The following is a 19,615-nucleotide window of genomic DNA, read 5'->3' as shown; positions in this document are numbered from 1 at the left end:
TTTGGTGAAGAACAATGCATTTTCCAGCACGATGGAGCACCGTGCCATAAGGCAAAAGTGATAACTAAGTGGCTCGGTGACCAAAACGTTGACATTTTGGGCCCATGGCCTGGAAACTCCCCAGATCTTAATCCCATTGAGAACTTGTGGTCAATCCTCAAGAGGCGGGTGGACAAACAAAAACCCACTAATTCTGACAAACTCCAAGAAGTGATTATGAAAGAATGGGTTGCTATCAGTCAGGAATTGGCCCAGAAGTTGATTGAGAGCATGCCCAGTCGAATTGCAGAGGTCCTGAAAAAGAAGGGCCAACACTGCAAATACTGACTCTTTGCATAAATGTCATGTAATTGTCGATAAAAGCTTTTGAAACGTATGAAGTGCGTGTAATTATATTTCACTACATCACAGAAACAACTGAAACAAAGATCTAAAAGCAGTTTAGCCGCAAACTTTGTGAAAACTAATATTTGTGTCATTCTCAAAACTTTTGGCCACTACTGTATATTGCCTTGCTGGTGCATTGTGATGATAAGCAGAGGGTTAAATTACAAGGTATTGTGTTTGCATAAAAATGTATCAATGTTCTGGCCTGGGGATCAGGTTTCCTAGGCAACCAGTGGGAAGAGGAGCAAGAGAGATTTAGTTTGGTTATGGCTGCTGCAAGGTTACTTTCGTTTGCATACAGAGCTTAGATTTACTTGCAGGAAGAAATGCATGTGGCAATACAGACAGTGTAGAAGCTGATTATATAACAGTTGCAATCAAGCGGTGCTGACAACTTATGAATCCTATGCTGAGATTTGCTTGCTTGCTGGAGTATGCAGGCTTGCACTGTGTGTTTGCTGTTATATTTCAGTGTCCATATACATCTCACTATGTATAGCTAGCAACTGCAAGGATCCTTTAAAAGAATTTGGCTGATCTTCTAAGATCCTTTCACAGATTTTTTGACTGTTCTGCCTCTCCAATCTAAGCATTGAAAGTGTGATCTCTGTAACTTACAGTTGTGATGAGATAGCAGTAACCATCAATCCTAGTTGAATTGGCTGACAGTGACTCGATTCAAATGACACCTTGTAGATCGTGAAGAAATTTATTCCAAACTGTGCAGATCATACACTGATGAACAAATGGAATGGTCAAAAAATCATGCTGTGAGCAGCTAACAGAATACATGTGGCTTAGATGAAGGGTGAAGCCAGAATGTAAAGGAGGGAGGGGAGGAGACTATACAGAGAGGACAGCACAAAGGGAAGAGAGAAGGGAAACACAGGATAAAAATGCAAACCATGCATGTGTAACATGACAAAGGATGTTTCTGAAGGCCAGTGTCAGTGTTACCTGGGTTCCCCATATGGAAGGCAGAGACATTTTATTTTACCATCCCTATCTGCTATATCGCTGTATATACAGCTCTCATGAGCCATGTGTATACAGATCAGAAATCGGCCATGACACTTCCTCCTTCATTCTCAACGATCGTATCATTGCCAGGGGCTTGGTTAGCTGCAGGAGCTGATAGGTTTTAGCAGATCTAGATTAGTCAAGCAGTGTAGTTTCAGATAATGTATGTCTTCTGTAACTGGTGTTAATATCATCCCCAGTTACAGCAAAAACCAGAAATGTAATGTTAAAATGCAACTCAATGGCCTTGTATAACATTATGGGGTTACACACTGTAAAGTAAAATAAATGAAAAAATAAGAATACCACCATGAGGCCTTATTGCAGTTTGTAGCCCTGCCACCGGGATCCGTAAACTATATATCATCTATAGCAAGAAGAACAACTGTAACTGAAAATGCATGCAATTTTAAAATGTATTTAGTTGCACCTTAGAAAGGAAAAACAGACTTCCCAGTTATAAAATAGAAAAATAAAGATACTAAAATAAAAAATATTTTAATGTATTTGCTTATGTAGGGAATATATGGCCGGGTCTTGAATTGGTTAAAGGGGTTGTCTGGGAATGCATAATTTCTAACAGGTGCCAGCAGCCTGCATCCCCTACTGAAAGGATCATACTTGCCTGCTCCCCAATGCTCCGGTGCTCTGCACAGGGTCTCCATCTTCCATTCCAGGGTTTGTTTTCTTCCTCCCTGGCATGGCCATGGTCACCTGTTCCTCTTCAGCCAACCATGGCTTCAGCAGTGATGTGTCTTCTTCAATGAAGTCAGCGGTTGGCTGGAGAGGATCAGGTGACCATACCCATGACGGGGGAGCGAAGAAAACAAACCCTGGAAGGGAAGATCGAGACGCGGGAGCCAGTGCAGAGGACCAGAGCAGTAAGGAGCAGGTAAGCAAGATCCTTTCAGTAGGGGAGGCAGGCTGCCAACATTTCCAGACAACCCTTTTAGGGTCTTTGTGCACTCACCAAAAAAGAAATGTAAATGTTTGTATGGACATGATTGAACATTCCTCACACATAAGAATCTGTTTCAAAATTTGGACACCAGTTCTGCTGTGTCCCCCAGTCATGTGACCGCACCAGTGGCCATATAAATTAAAAAGGTTGTGCAGTGGCTTAATATTAATAACTTATCCTGATTATAGGTCATCAATATCAGATCTGTGGGGTCTGACTCCCAGCACCCTGCCAATCAGCTGCTTCCTCTTCAAAGTTTACTTGAGCGTCATCTCCTTTGTAGCAGTGGTGCAGTGTAATTACAACTGCTCGTCCCCCAGGGTACTTTCACACTTGCGGCAGGACGGATCCGACAGGCTGTTCACCATGTCGGATCCGTCCTGCGGCTATTTCGCCGTGCCCCCGGGCCGCCGCTCCGTCCCCATTGACTATAATGGGGACGGGGGCGGAGCTCCGGCGCAGCACGGCGGTGCACGGCGAAAGGCCGCCGGACTAAAATTACTGCATGTCAGGTTTTTTAGTCTGGCGGCTTTCACCGTGCACCGCCGTGCTGCGCCGGAGCTCCGCCCCCGTCCCCATTATAGTCAATGGGGACGAAGCGGCGGCCCGGGGGCACGGCGAAATAGCTGCAGGACGGACCCTACATGGTGAACAGCATGTCGGATCCGTCCTGCCGCAAGTGTGAAACTAGCAGTGCTGACCAGTTAGAGCTGAAAGAATGCATCACACATGTCTACTGCATATGTGACCGGACATACAGTGCAATCCAGTATTGTACTGTACAGTATGTCTTCTGATTACTGTGATGCTCCATACAGCATCTGAGGAAGATTACTGTTGACATGAGCAACGAAGGATAAGTAAGCTGCAGATTTTCAGTGGAAACTCTGACCTGTACTTACCAGGTTTGCAAATAATAATGAAGCACAACCTCCCTATGTGTTGTCATTAGATCTGGGTCACTGGACTGAACAGCACTCTCTCATCATCCATGTCCTCCACTGGGGCTGCGCACACTGCCATCTCATCTGGGCAACTCTGGTTTGGCAGGCGGCCAGACGCACAGCAATGTCTGTGAAGCCGTCACATCCAATTGTAACTTTGGATGCTCTTATTAGAAGAACAGCAATTTCAAGCTGGATCTTTCAAGTAATGCCCTATTCTTAGCTGAGGACAGTCAGCACAGAAATATCATAATGCTGATTGTATATAAATTCTGGGCAGCGTCTGTTGACTAAATGAAACCTAATCTTCTCACATGGATTCAAATAGTTTATAAAGTATGCTTCACATTAGGATAACCCTTAGGCCCCTTTCACACGGGCGAGTTTTCCGTGCGGGTGAAATGCGTGACGTGAATGCATTGCATCCGCACTGAATCTTGACCCATTCACTTCAATGGGGCTGTGTACATGAGCAATGTTTTTCACGCATCACTTGTGTGTTGCGTGAAAATCGCAGCATGTTCTATATTCTGCGTTTTTCATGCAACACAGGTCCTATAGAAGTGAATGGGGCTGCGTGAAAATCGCATTGCATCCGCAATCCGAAAATGCGATTTTCACGGATGGTTGCTAAGGAGATGATAATAAATAGGTATGAGGTCCATTTACTTTATTATTTTCCATTATAACATGGTTATAATGGAAAATAATAGCATTCTTTAATACAGAATGCTTAGTAAAATGTCCCTTGAGGGTTAAAAAATAATAAAAAAATGTCTCACCATATCCACTTGATCGCGCTGCCAGCATCGTCTTCTTTCTTCTTCTTTCAGGACCTGCAAAAGGACCTGCGCTGACGTCATCGCACTCACCACGTGGTGAGCGCAGTGACGTCAGCGCAGGTCCTGCTGAATGAAGATAGAAGATCCTTCTATCTTCATTCAGCAGGACCTGCGCTGACATCACCACGATCACCACGTGGTGAGCGCGATTACGTCATCAAAGGTCCTTTTGCAGGTCCTGAAAGAAGAAGAAAGAAGACGATGCCGGCAGCGCGATCAAGTGGATGAGGTGAGTACATTTTTTTTTTAACCCCTCCAGCCCTATTTTACTATGCATTCTGTATTAAGAATGCTATTATTTTCCCTTATAACCATGTTATAAGGGAAAATAATACAGTGAATTTACTTTAATGGGGTCAGGGGTTGCTCATCACTATCATCTCCTAGCAACCATGCGTGAAAATAGCACCACATCCGCACTTGCTTGCGGATGCTTGCGATTTTCATGCAGCCCCATTCATTTCTATGGGGCCTCCGTTGCATGAAAAACGCAGAATATAGAGCATGCTGCGATTTTCACGCAACGCACAAGTGATGCGTGAAAATCACCGCTCATCTGCACAGCCCCAGTGAATGGGTCCGTTCACCTCACTCATTGCACCCGCGCGGAAAACTCGTCCGTGTGAAAGGGGCCTAAATATATAAATAAGTTTTACTGAATCTTTTCCCCATAAACTAAACTATATATTAATCTGCTCAGCATCTCCTGCTCTATAACATGGTGACTTCAGATTGCATTACATTTTGTGATGAAAGGTCCTCTTTAATCGGCATGAGGAGACTTATAGGTTATAGATGCTCCTCTGGAATTCTGGGAAGAAAGGGATGCAAATGAGCTCTTAACAAGCTCTGCCTCTAATGCCACCAGATGTAAGGTAGCTATCCTATAAGTTAATTCTTCACCCCTTTAAATAGGCCTTGAGACATGACTCTAATATTATAAAATATTGGACAGTATTGAGAAATAAATGAATGCTGTGGAAAGTGTCCTACAGTGTATTGGTGTTAGTCTCATAGGTAAAATGTAGGTGCAGACTTCCTTAAATACTATGTGGAGACATACTTTGCCAGCATAGAGTGCAACAGTACCTAGAGATGGCTGAAACCTCCTACCAAACTCTTCACCATATTTACACCGTAGTTAGTCAACATATTGCATACTTGCCCACGTATAGCCCATATGTGTTCTCTCTGGGCACTGTTTGTCTGTATCTGGGCTGTATTTGTGGGCTGTTTATTGCCAAAGTATGGGACTGTGCCTTTGGTTTTTTGTGATGGCACAATGTGGGTATTGTTTGTCTTTCTTTGGGCTCTGTTATTAACTTGGAAAGGAAAGCAACTTGCAAAGTGCTTATTTGGCCTGGTAGTTTTAAGAGACAGTATGTACATATGAAATGGAGGGTCTGGCTGTGCATGGTTCCACTGTGCCTTTGATAGAGGTTAATAGACAAACTTTGCAAACTTAGTGCAATTAAATATAAATGATTCATTGACTATAAAGCTAATTGTTTACAGTGTAATGAAGTAGTGAAGCTTGGAGAAAAATACCTTATTTTGAAATGTATCATTCAGATTGATCTAAACAGTTCACATATGAAAAATAGAAAGGAATTGTTTGTCTCAGAAATTTACACTCAGAACCAAACTAATAGGTTATCATTTCTCTACATGGCGATTTAGGTCATTTGATCTTACCCATGTTTGAAAATATGTTGAGCTAATACATAAAAATGAATCCTCTGAGCTTTGGGTGCTTACACTTGTCATATGTTCATAAAATCATTACCGCCATATATAGGATTTTATCATATTCAATCAATATCAGCATTAGGCTCCATTCACACGTCCGCAATACTGTTCCGCATTTTGCGGAACGGAATTGCAGACCCATTCATTTCTATAGGGCCACACGATGTGCTGTCCAGATCCGGAAATGCGGATCCGTAATTCCGGGTCCGCAATTCCATTCCCGAAAAAAAAAGAACATGTCCTATTCTTGTCAGCAATTGCGGACAAGATTAGGCATTTTCCATTATAGTGCCGGCGATGTGCGGTCTGCAAAATGCGGAAAGCACATTGCCACTGGCCGTGATTTGCGGATCTGTGGATCCGCAAAACACTTATGGATGTATGAATGGACCCTAAGAATGTAAGGTAAATTTTGATAAAATGACACAGAATTCAATGTTTTTGTAACATTGTTTCTAGGAAATCCGAATTTTTGAGGGGCAAACAATTTCAGGGACAAATTTTCAATCTGATGTACTGATGTACTATTATCAGGTTAACACTCGTAGTACAGAAAAGTGATGGCTCAGGAGCTGGATGCATGCTATTATTGCTTGCAGGTGCCAGCTGTACTCTGCAGCTGGCACCCTGCTCTCACTGTGCGGATATAACTGTGGTCCTGGCAGTTTAATTCCCCAGATGCTGCGATTTATATCAACCATGTCATCTAAAAGGTTACACAGACCGAAAAAAAGGTGAAAAAAAAGAAATGCCGGATCCGTTTCAATGCATTTTTTTGACTGATCAGGCACTTTTAAGACTGATCAGGATCCTTACTAATGCCATCGGAACTGCTTGCCGGATCACTCTGCCGCAAGTGTGAAAGTACCCTAACACAGTTTCTACAAAGATGTCTACTGCTTCTTTACAAGGGAAACCAGCAGGTGATGGAACATTGCAATGTTCAGTAAAACTCTTTGACATGATGACTCCTGGTTGCAGTGAGAACTCTAGAGCAGGGATGCTCAACCTATGGCCCTCCAGCTGTTGTAAAACTACAACTCCCACCATGCCCTGCTGAAGGCTGATAGCTGTAGGCTGTTCAGGCATGCTGGGAGTTGTAGTTTTGCAACAGCTGGAGGGCTGCAGGTTGAGCATGCCTGCTCTAGAGGAATGGTCCTCTCATAAGAGTGGCAATAGGATATAAGGGGGTTGAAAACATTTCATCTGGCCTAGATCAGGATTGATCTCCTTTTGAAAAGTTTTACTGAACACATTGTATGTAAAACAATATAGTATTGTATATTGACAAAAGCAGTAAAGAAACTGTGATGGTGTCTGTGGCTTCTTTCTGAAGGTTAGCGCAAAGGTTTTTTCTCGCCCACTACATACAAGTAAAAATTAAAAAATTTGTCTATTGTTGCTTTGCTTCTAATATTAGTAAAAATGTATTATTTTCTTCTTTAAACCAACACACATTGAAAAGTGATAGTGTGCTTTTATTGCTGGTGACTTACATTGAGAAACATGTAATTATATTTATATTACCTCATTAACAGTTATTACTAATGAAATATGTCTTTAAGAAAGAAGATAAAGTTAAATAAAACTGTACTGTTGTCGCGTCTGCTAGATGTATTACTTGTCAGGAATGACTGGTGTGCAGTAAACACTCCTGAAGGTCAAGGCAGGGGTGGGACAAGCTAATGCTACGTTCACACTAGCGTTTTTACTGGATCTGGCAGGGTTCAGTAAAAACACTTCCGTTACTGATCATAGAACCATCTGCATCCGTTATGAACGGATCCGGTTGTATTATCTTTAACATAGCCATGATAGATCCGTCATGAACACCACAGAAAGTCAATGGGGGACGGATCCGTTTTCTATGGGGTCTGAGAAAACGGATCCGTCCCTATTGATTTGCATTGTGGGTCATGCTGGATCCGTTTTGCTCAGCATCCCACGACGGAAAGAAAACCGCAGTATGCTGCGGTTTGCTTTCTGGTATGGGAACACAACCAAACGGAAGGCTTTTTGGAGCATTCCATTCTGTTCAACTACGTTTTGTCCCCATTGACAATGAATAGGAACAAAACAGAAGCGTTTTTCTCCGGTATTGAGATCCTATGACGGATCTCAATACCGCAAAATGTAAACGCTAGTGTGAAAGTAGCCTAAGCAGAGGCTTAGGAATGTCCTTGCTCCTTGGTTCCTGAAGCTGAGTGTGATAGCTGTTTGATAGTTAATCATTCGTCTCCTGTCATGCTAGTGACATATACAGCATTACAGCCTTATCTGCGACTCGGACCTCAGACATAGCATCTAATATGTACAAATAAATAAAAAAAATCGTTTTTTTAGTCCATAATGGTCCCCAATGGTGTCCTAGCAGCCTATTTTGCTTATACATTTCCCTAGCCCTGGGCACAGGCAAGATAAAATTGTAGTTAGATTATAATATTTAACACTTCGCGTCTGTTTTAGTTTTCAGTACATGCCTATCACTCAACTTATTTTATATTTCAGGCTTGAAGATATGTTGATGGACTATCAGTCTTTTACTAATAGAATTCCAACTCTGCTCAGACCACTTATGACACCATTTATCAGCCAGATTGAAGAGGTTATATCACCAGGCCTTACCCAGCTTTCTTGGACCTCCCTGAATATTGAAAAATGTAAGTACGCAATCATTGCCTATGAATCAATTTACTTTTAACCCTTTAAGGACCAACCAGTTTTGAGCCTTTAGGAAGAAGCAGGAATTTTAAGTCACTTGTGTGATTGCTTTTTTTTTTTTGCAGAATAATCTGTAGAGTGCATTGGTACCATTTTGGGGTACATACTCATTTTTGATCGCGTTTATGTTCCACTTTATAGGGGACAGAATTCTTGGGTTCACTATGTGATACCAAATTTCTGTAGTTTTTTTTTTTTATCTTACAACTTTTGTATAAAAACAATGAATTTTTTTTCTGTTGCCATAACCTGAGAGTCATAACTGTTTTATTTATTCCTTGATGGAACTATTTGTGGGTTGTTTTTAGCAGAATGACCTATAGTTTAATTGGTAAGATTTTGATGTACATATTACTTTTTGACCACTTTTATTTATTTTTTGTGTTGGGGGAGGCGATGAGACATAAACAGCAATTCTGGAATTCTTTTGACGCTGTTCACCATGCGGTAATTGACATTAGTTTCTGCGCATATTTATTAGCGTATTTTGGCCTGATATTTCACCGGAAATCCACCCAAGGCCATCGTTGGGTTAGTGTTGAGCAAATCAAGCTTTGGATCATCGATCCGAAGTCTGTTCAGTCAAACAGTTTGATTTTAATGCTATAAAATGTATTTGCTCCGTGGAGTCAAACTTCGTTTCGTACCTCGCTACCAAACCTGACTTCGGGTTCCTAATTTAAAATGTTTTTAAAGAAGCAGAAATGAATATCGATTAATTCACCAAAGTCTTGCTCGACTTCGGGTAACACAAATTTTGCCTCCGCAGAGGAAATACATTTTAATGCTGTACAGACAGGTCTCCGGACAGCTTTAAAAGTGTTTGAACGAATTGACTTCCAGATCTCTAATCCGAAGATTGATTCGCCTACTCATCAGTGACTCTCATTGAGATCTGTGACAGACAGAAAGGATGCGGCCGCGGGCAGTTTTCGCTAGAATTTTGGCACGGCTATTCATGCCAAAATTAAGCTGTAAAACCCACAGTGTAAATGGGTCCTTATATAGTTTTTATGTTTTATCACTTTTGTACCAGAAATCACATTATAACCCCTCGAGGACCCTGTGATTTTTTGTGTTTTTGTTTTTCACTCCCCACCTTCCCATAGTCCTAACTGTTTAATTTTTCCATTCACGTAGCCTTATGAGGGCTTATTTTTTGCGTGACAAGTTGTACTTTCTAATGGCACCATTAAAGGTAGCATACCATGTAGTGGGAAGCATAAAAAAATCCAAATGGGGTAGAATTGGGAAAAAACACAATTCTGATAAAGGTTTTTATTTTTTTTAGACTGTACACTATGTGGTAAAATTGACCTGTTATCTTCATTCTCCAGATCACTACGGTTACAATGATACCACACTTAAAAACACATAAAAAAAATACATTTTATCTTCATGCTAATCTTGCTAATACTAGAAAGGAGCAGTGGAGAAAACATTGATTGAAGGGAATGATCAAAACTGAGCAGTGCAGGGTACACTGGGATATGTAGTGCAGGTATGATGGAATTCAAATTCTAACTACATTGGAGCCCTAAAGGCATCTTTACACTTCTCGTCAGTATAGGAGACTGCTGCAATTACATGCAGGGATCTCCTCCACAATATGGGGAGGAACGATCGCCAATGCCATCACTTGCCCCCATACAGAATCATTGCTTGCTGGCAGCAGAGGCTGTGTAGAAAGCACTATCGGCTACCGGCAAATGACGATTTAGGTGTCCCCGCCAACTATACGTTTTGTTGGTTCATTGGGTAATCAGCGACACCTTTACACTGACAGATTATCGCTAATGAGCGTTTGTACAAATGCTCATTAGCAATAATATGTTCAAACATCAGGCAATGTAAAGGAGCCTTTAGGCTGGGTTCACATTTGTACTGTGCATAGCCGGATACCACCATTCACCTCCAAATCCCCATTCACTGTAATGGGATCCGGAGGTAATCCTGGAGCTTCTTTACTCCTCTAGTTACTGTGATATATGTTGGGTTTTATTGGTAAAACGTAATATACAAAAATATTTTATAATTTTTCCATAATTTAAACAATTAGACCTATTATTATTCCAGACATTACCAGTGTCTACAGTTCTCTAAGAGAGATGGAACAGATCTGTAAGGAAGCCTCTGACATTCTGGAGTGCCGAATTGAGAAGTTACTTCTGGACATTTCTGACACACTGCTGGTGGACTTACCTGAAGATGATGCAATCAGCGTTCCGATATTCTTGGAAAGAACAGAAAAGGTCATTGCTGCAGCTGCAGAGACATTGTCCATGTAGGTTTTCTTTTATTCATTTACATATGAATAATGGTCTGTGAACGCTCAGTGTAAAAAGCAGATGGTATTAATGCCTAGGACATGCTTGGTGACGATGCGTACAATAGGATTGGATATGTTCATTTGTATATAATCTGAAAACATTACAGGAAAGAAATGCGTCTCTTCTTAACAAGATGCCAATTTAGGTTGTTTCCTTTTTGTTTTGTGTGATTTGCAACACCCTTTTATAAAGCATATAAAGAGGTACAACACAACAGGTACCATTCAGTCTGCCCATAATAATCACTTCCTTTCATTCAATGAATGAAGGGCCCAGACGATTGTCGGGAAGATAACGTTCCTTCCCAGCAAGTGCCTGCTCTGCAGCAATCGGGGCATTTATGTGCAGTGTTCTCCTCCACAGTATGGGGAGGAGCGATCGATAATGCCATCAAAATACGTTTTTTTTTCTTCCTTGATTAATGAAAATCACCCAACCACATTAGACATTAAAAAGTTGTATTTGTTCTTTAATATGTCTTCTATGAAAGAATATGATGTCTTGAAGTTATGCTTCTGCAATTGTGTTCTGTGGATCTCTATGGTCATGAGTAATACAGTTTGTTAAACTAAAGTGAAATGCATTATTTGAAGCACCATATTTGCACTATAATTTGTGACTTTCCTAAATGTTACTAATTGTCTAATTTTTATTTTCTTAGGCAAAGCAAACAAGTGGAGCTTTGCTTGTATGAAATGATTGATGCCCTTAAAAACAAATTGAAACCATCAGACAGAGACAGTCTACAGGTAAAGAATAAAAAATTTTCTTTCCACATCTAAGTATTTTCTAAAATAGGCCTCTTTCACACTTGCGTTGTCCGGATACGGCGTGTACTCCACTTGCCGGAATTACACGCCGGATCCGGAAAAACGCAAGTGTACTGAAAGCATTTGAAGATGGAGCCGTCTTCAAAATGCTTTCAGTGTTACTATGGCAGCCAGGACGCTATTAAAGTCCTGGTTGCCATAGTAGGAGCGGGGGAGCGGTATACTTACAGTCCGTGCGGCTCCCGGGGCGCTCCAGAATGACGTCAGAGCACCCCATGCGCATGGATGACGTGTCCATGTGGTCACGTGATCCATGCGATTGGGGCGCCCTGACGTCACTCTGGAGCGCCCCGGGAGCCGCACGGACGGTAAGTATGCTGCTCCCCCGCTCCCCGCTACACTTTACCATGGCTGCCAGGACTTTAGCGTCCCGGCAGCCATGGTAACCATTCAGAAAAAGCTAAACGTCGGGTCCGGCAATGCGCCGAAACGACGTTTAGCTTAAGTCCGGATCAATGCCTTTCAATGGGCATTAATTCCGGATCCGGCCTTGTGGCAAGTCTTCAGGATTTTTGGCCGGAGCAAAAAGCGCAGCATGCTGCGGTATTTTCTCCGGCCAAAAAACGTTCCGGTTTTCACTCCATTCAGAATGCATTAGGATAAAACTGATCAGGATTCTTCCGGCATAGAGCCCCTACGACGGAACTCTATGCCGGAAGAAAAGAACGCAGGTGTGAAAGAGCCCTAAGTCCTGTATGTTTGACTTCTTATGATGTGTCTGATTTGACATTCATTTTCTAAATCGGTCTATCTACCTGTGCACCCTTTTCTTAGTGGTATTGCAGGGCTTTGTATCTTTGTCCAAAGATGGAATATTCTGCACTGCTGCTACTAAGTTGATGGTGTGCAGGTAAATTGACCGATGTACAGTAAACAACGAAGGGGCCACTGGGCAAGTACAAATTTCAAATGTCAAAAAGGTAATTTTCCAGGGCTGACGAGAATAGAAATCTGGCCGATCTAATATCAATGGCCTATCCTGATGACAAGCCATCCAGAGGCGGCTCTTCCATTAGGCCACTTAGGCAGCCGCCTAAGGCCTCGCGCTGGTGGGGGCCTCGCTCTGGCTCCCACCAGCACCTGACACCACCGCAATTTAATTGTCTGCTCCTCCGGACCGGACGGACCCGTCACCTAAGACACACACACACTAGTAGTAACTAAGTTAAGACGAGCCGCCGCGGCCAGGCCGCTCGAGCCCCTCTGCTCTCTGCCTCTTTAAGAGAGCAGAGGCTGCTGGCCGGCTCAGAGCGTGCCGCCGCACAGGCACGTCTCTATGCAACAGCAGACACGCCCCCTTCCCTCAGAGCGCTGCGCAGGCAGGGAGAGAAGAAGCGCCATCTCACCTCACCGCCACCGGCTGTGTGCCTGTGTCTGTTGTCCAGTGACCCGATGCCGACCCAACTGTTCTGGCTGCCGCCAGCGCCGCCCTGAAGACAGTGTCAGTGGTGGTGGACTCACTGGACTGTCTGTCACTGTGGATTGGGAAAGAATTAGAATCCTCCAAGGACCAAGGTGGTCAGGTGTGTGTCCCACTCCCTGTCCTGCTGGCTGCTGTACCCCTCCTCCGAGTCCCCCCTCCCTGGCTGTCGCCTCCTGATCTGATATTAAGAGAGAGAATAAGTTGGGGACTGAGAAATGTGCATTTGGGGAAGGGGGGGGGGGGTAAGATGTTGCTGCAAGGCAAGCCTCATGATGGAGGGGGTCTAGGGGACTGAGAAATGTGCAATGGGGGGGCCTTTCTCAGTCCCCTAAACCCCCTCCATGAGGCTTGCCTGGCAGCACATCTTACCCCCCCCCCCCCCCAATTGCACATTTCTCAGTCCCCCTTCATGAGGCTTGCCTGGCAGCACATCTTACCCCCTCCCTACCCAATTGCACATTTCTCAGTCCCCTAAACCCCCTCCATGAGGCTTGCCTGGCAGCACATCTTACCCGTGCAATTTGAAGGGGGGGGGGGGGGGGTAAGATGTGCTGCCAGCCTCATGGAGGGGGACATGTCATAGACAGACTAAGGATACTATACCAAGTGTTTTTGTTTGTAGTTAATCTTTATTAGCGCTTGCATATCTTGTGTTCGTGGGGGCCTCATGTTCGAGTTTCGCCTAAGGCCTCACAGTCTAGAGCCGCCTCTGAAGCCATCAATATATTGAACACTGGAAACCCCTTTCATCCTCCCACTGTGTCATATCATATCATAAAAATACATTGCTGTTCAAATAATGAAACATTTTATAAATATGGGAATATTGTTTGTCTATTTGTGAGTTATGAGCAAGCAGCGTTTTTAAAGGCTCTCCACAAATGTTTAATGGACTCGCACATGTTCATAAGGAATTAAACACATTTTAAACAATGAAGGGTCACATATGGTAACTGGAAGACTTCATAGACTAACATGTAATTTATCATCAGAGCAGTAGTTCTTGGATCGATCCTTCAAGCATGCCTGCATACCAGGACTTCTAGATTGTAGACAACCATTTTTAACTGAGCAGTGTGCACCACAGGATAGTCATAATTCTAGGCCCTTGGAAGCCTACAGAGTACTGGATGATATATTATGGCTAAACATTGGTTAGATGTATGGAGTACTTGGTTAGTTTCTTACTGTTTATTACAGAATATAGTATGTTATAGTTATGCTAACCAGTGCTTTTTTTTTTTTTACTTATTTCATCTTTCAGGCTTCATTTGCCTGTTTGCACCTAGATGCTAAGCAGAAAACTCGCTGTCAAGAATGTCTACCGTGTAGTTACTATAATATGATGGGTCATTTGTGTCAGAAAAATACAGATTCTCTTGTAAAATGTAAGTTCTTGTCATTCTTTATCTAATTAATACATAGCCTTTTAAAGCAGTTTTTCTAGCATTTTTATAAAGCCTAGTTTTGGCTTCTAGTGATATTAAGACAACATGGTCATATTACCATGCATTATTGGTACAAAACTTGCCCATCCTGGACCATTAGTTTAGGAACCGTACAATAAAAAAAAAAATATGCTGGTCCTTTAATATTATTTTAGTTAGAGTATACGGAATACGGCTTCTTTTTTCCACGTGGTGCTGCCCATTGAAATGAATAGGAAGCTGTTTTGAGGTGTTTTGGGAATTGATTTTGAGGCAGAAACACTTAAAAAATCTGTGCGAAAAAGCTCTGTATGAACTGGCCCTGAACTAAACTTAAAAAAAAAAAGATTTGATATGCCATAGAGACATATCAAAGGTTTTGATCGGTGGGGTCTGAGACACCCACCAATCTCTAGAATGAGGAGAGACGCGCACACTTAGCACGCTTTCTCTTCTTACTGCGTTAAGGTGGACCCATAGCCTTTGTATTGAGCCCATCTCCTGCAGCCAAAAGAGAGAAATTATGTAAGCTCTTCTCTCTCCTCATCCTAGGTCTCAGCACTCCAACCCCCAGTGAACAAAACCTTTCATATGTTATGATGAGAAAGATCACACTATCTAGTTTGGTGTTTTTTTTATATAATTTATGTCAGTAAAATTTTTTTAACTGGTTACTTGCATGAGAACAGGATCCTAAAAACATGAAGAATGCAAATGTGGCCATACACATTAGAAAAATGTCAGGTAAATGTTCAGTGTCTGACTCTTACCCGATGGCAGATGTTGGGATAAAAAAATAATCAGCTAGTTGGGTTTCAAAATGTTTGATTGTTTGTTCTCTAGCAAAAAAATGACTTCCAAAGGTGTGTTGCAGCAGCTTACTCTTCTCTTATTTTTGAGAGCAAATGTATGTTCAGCTGAACCGAGCATGCGTGTATATGGGGGAGAAATAGCTGTCGGACAGCGTATATCAGCTTAAAGGCTATGTACACCTGGATGCATTGCTTTATTATTACATTATACTTATTTTAGGCTAAAAACATTTTTCCATTTTATTAAAAATTTTCAACCATTTGTCCTTTGAAGCCTGTACCTTTTATCATATATTGCAGACTGCTCTTTCTCCTTCACAGTGAAATCCATCAGAGGAACTTTTCCAATGGCTTGGTCTGAATTCCTGAGACCTCATAAACACTCATTATTTAAACTAAACTCAAATGAGTATTTATGAACTCTCAAGCGAACATAGATAAGGACTACAAACAGAGCCCTCTGACAGTTTCTCTGATGGTTTTCTTGACCTGATGAAGGATCTGAATGCTTACAAATATGTTTTTTTCCTGATTAGCCAATAAAGGTATAACTGCTATAGTACTTTTGTCCTTTTAATAGAAAAATATTTAACATCACACTGTTAAGAACACAGAGCAGGCTGCAATATATGTGAACAGGTGCAGGCTTCAGAGGATGGTTGAAAATGTTTAAAAAAGACCTATTGGAGAAGTAAAATGTATAATGAAGTACCAAAAATGCATTCAGTGTTGTCCATAGCCTTTGAAGCTCAAGTGAATAAAGGTATTAAAATGTTTTATGCTACAGCTGTTGTTTCTACCTACCTACTAACAGTTTGAAATCTTTAGGTACAAAAGTGTCTTTAGATACCCTGAAACGTCGCTTACACACTGTCAGCTCCAAATACCAGACATCAAGGCCTGCAAAAGACCAAACCACCAATCCATTATTCAAGGCTGAGATTCACCTTGCCATCCCGAATGTTGTCATGCGGCCTAGCCTGGAAGATATTCAAGTAAGAAAACAATATATTCAAATATAACTATTTATGGAATATTGTCCCCCTACTGTGTATTATAAGAACATTGCTATGTCAGTCAATCTGTGCTGTGACAGACTGCCTCTGTAGGAATATATAGTACTGTAAGTAGTGTCAATGTAGTGATAATCATCTCTGTAGAAATGCCAGGTTCAGACATCAGAATATGATATTAATGTAATTATTATTTACTGAGATATCAATCAAAAACTTATAGTAATCTTATAGGATAGCTGCCTTACATCTGGTGGCATTAGAGGCAAAGCTTAAGAGCTCATTTGCATCCCTTTCTTCCCAGAATTCCAGAGGAGCATGTATGGCCTGTAAGACTCCTCACGCTGATTAAGACACTCTCTCCCCAAGGAAAGATAGTACCCCCCATGCTCAGCATGGACACCCCCCATTTCTTGTGAGCCGTCTCTTTGTTGCTGGAGATAGGCCTTTGCTAACAACAAGCAGAGGACTGCAAATTAGGTTGTAGTGAGACCCCCTAGTGGCCATGACTTCTGCCATCTGCCCCTTAATAAATTAGGAACATCTCACGCCAGCGCAGGGAAATCAAGATATGGATACACCAGTCTTGATAAATGTCCCTCATTGTCTAAGACAAAACAAATCGAATTCAGGAGGAACTCACGTTGCCTAGATAGAAATGGAGGTGTCAAAAGATAAAAAATGATCTATCACAGAAAGTCTATTCTCATATGGAATATTGGAATATAGTGATGATGCATCACCTGTTATTGAGATTACTTCTTAAAGATTCATGATTAAGCTGTAATAACCCATTGATCAACTGAGTGGATTCTTTGAGATATCTGAAGATGGAGATCTAGGAAGTGTGAAAGGTTTCTGGTGAGGGACCCGTTACCTGACAGGGCAGCCAGGTGGATTAATGATAGATTTATGAACCTTTTGCAAATGGTAAAAAACAGCTTGGTGAGCTTGATAGCGTAAAGAAGGATTCAATGAAACCAGAGATAAGTGAATTTCCTAAAATTTGTTTTTGGTACTAATATGCCAAGAATCTCTCTTTCAAATGACCCCTTGTTCTAGTGATCAGCGGGGACTCCAGCAGTCGGACCCCACTTTTCAGACGCTTATCCCCTGTCTCGCAGATATGGGATTAAGTTGTAATGGGACAACCTCTTAAAAAAAGAGAGAAGTAGACTACCGTATTTTTCGCCCTATAAGACGCTCCGACCTATAAGACGCACCTAGGTTTTTGAGGAGGAAAATAAGAAACAAATTATTTTTAACCAAAAGGTGTGCTTTTGGTGGGTTTTGAATTATTGGTGGTCTGTGCATGACACTATTATGGAGGATCTGTGGATGACGCACTGTCATGTGGGGGACCTGTGTATGGCACTGTTAAGGGGGATCTGTGGATGGCACTGTTATGGGGGATCTGTGGAGGGCACTGTTATGGGGGATCTGTGGATGGCACTGTTATGGGGGATCTGTGGATTGCACTGTTATGGGGGATCTGTGGATGGCACTGTTATGGGGGATCTGTGGATGGCACTGTTATGGGGGATCTGTGGATGGCACTGTTATGGGGGATCTGTGGATGGCACTGTTATGGGGGATCTGTGGATGGCACTGTTATGGGGGATCTGTGGATGGCACTGTTATCGGGGATCTGTGGATGGTACTGCTATGGGGTGGGAGATCTGTGGATGGCATTGTTATGGGGTGGGAGATCTGTGGATGGCATTGTTATGGGATGGGGGGATCTGTGGATGGCATTGTTATTGGGTGGTGGATCTGTGGATGGAACTGTTATGGGGGGGATCTGTGGATGACACTGCTATATGTCATCCACAGATCCCACTCATAACAGTGTCCCCCAATACACCGGCCCTCTGCTCACCGAAGTATTTATAAACATGAATCCTTATCCTGTTATTAAGTTTAACTAACGCTGCTCTCTTCCATGTTCCCATGTTCCCCTGTATCCCCACAGCACTTACGAACAAGCTTCCATCGCAGGCAGAGCGGACGGCAGCAGTAACGTCACTCACTGACGTCGCGCACCTGCTCCGCCTGCTTCGATCATAAAGTGGGCGGAGCAGGCGCTCGACGTCAGTGAGTGAGGTTACTGCTGCCGTCCGCTCTGCCTGCTATTGAAGCTTGTTCGTAAGTGCTGTGGGGATACATGGGAACAGGGGAACAGGAGAGAGCGCAGCTTTAGTTAAACTTAATAACAGGATAAGGATTCATGTTTATAAATACTTCGGTGAGCGGCGGGGCCCGGTGTAAGAGTACAGTGACTGCACCGTGCCCCGCCCCTAGTTCCGGACTCCAGCCCCTCCTCTCTCCCGGCTCATACATCGCAGTCTGCGATGTAAAATGGAAGCATTCGCCCCATAAGACGCAGGGGCATTTCCCCCCCCCCCCAATTTTGAGGGGGGAAAAGTGTGTCTTATGGGGCGAAAAATACGCTTTGTATCGAAGAACAGCTCATATCATACCACCCTTTATAGCAGTCTTCTCTTGGAATAATTTTATATCCACACATAAACGTGTTGACCAATTGATCAGAAACCACTAACTAGTTAGCTACAAAATTATATTATTGTAATGTGTGTATCTATCTGCATACATTTTACTACTTAAAGGAGTTGCACCCTGACAGTTTTTAAACCAGCAATTGGATCGGAATACTTTTATAAATGCATGTAATTAAAAATGTAGTATACCCATTGAGCTATTCAATAAAATGTTTATAGTGTCACCTGCTGTTTGTTTTTCGCCTTGTTTCTCCGTTCAACTCACTGAGGTGGTCGCACATGCTTAGTTTAAATTTTCAGCTGCCACCAACCAGAGCTTTTAGCCTGAAATAAATCTAGCAGACTAATTGGAACAGGGAATGTGGAGCTATCTGGTTCCATGTGAGGTACAGGGCTGGTTCTAGCTTTTCCAGAGATTGCCATTTACTATATGATGCTTGATTTAAATTTTTGACGTCAATAATGGCCTAACCCCTTTAAAGAAGCAAATGTGTAATATTGCTCCTATGTGTAATGCCCCCTTGGGTTTTATCTAGAGATGAGCGAATTTCCCAAATTTGTTTCAGGTCCGATTCTATCTAATCGGCCATCAGATTTAATTTGGGCTGAATCAAAAGTGCCCTGATTGCCCTAAAAA

At 42.4% G+C, this 19,615-nt stretch overlaps 1 protein-coding gene across 1 annotated transcript in view; it reads left to right on the top strand.

The window, feature by feature from the left end:
- The window catches only part of LOC121001312 (dynein heavy chain 5, axonemal-like), a 304,445-nt gene that overhangs the window by 82,961 nt on the left and 201,869 nt on the right, over nucleotides 1-19,615 (top strand). Inside the window, 5 exon segments of the mRNA XM_040432320.1 lie at nucleotides 8,412-8,563; nucleotides 10,701-10,908; nucleotides 11,616-11,703; nucleotides 14,472-14,595; nucleotides 16,275-16,441. Coding sequence (XP_040288254.1) covers nucleotides 8,412-8,563; nucleotides 10,701-10,908; nucleotides 11,616-11,703; nucleotides 14,472-14,595; nucleotides 16,275-16,441 — 739 coding nt within the window.

The sequence above is a fragment of the Bufo bufo genome, chromosome 5 (assembly GCF_905171765.1).
Source record: "Bufo bufo chromosome 5, aBufBuf1.1, whole genome shotgun sequence".
NCBI lineage: Eukaryota > Metazoa > Chordata > Amphibia > Anura > Bufonidae > Bufo > Bufo bufo.
The sequence above is the reverse complement of the archived record's forward strand: the minus strand, read 5'-3'. Positions and strand labels throughout refer to the sequence as shown.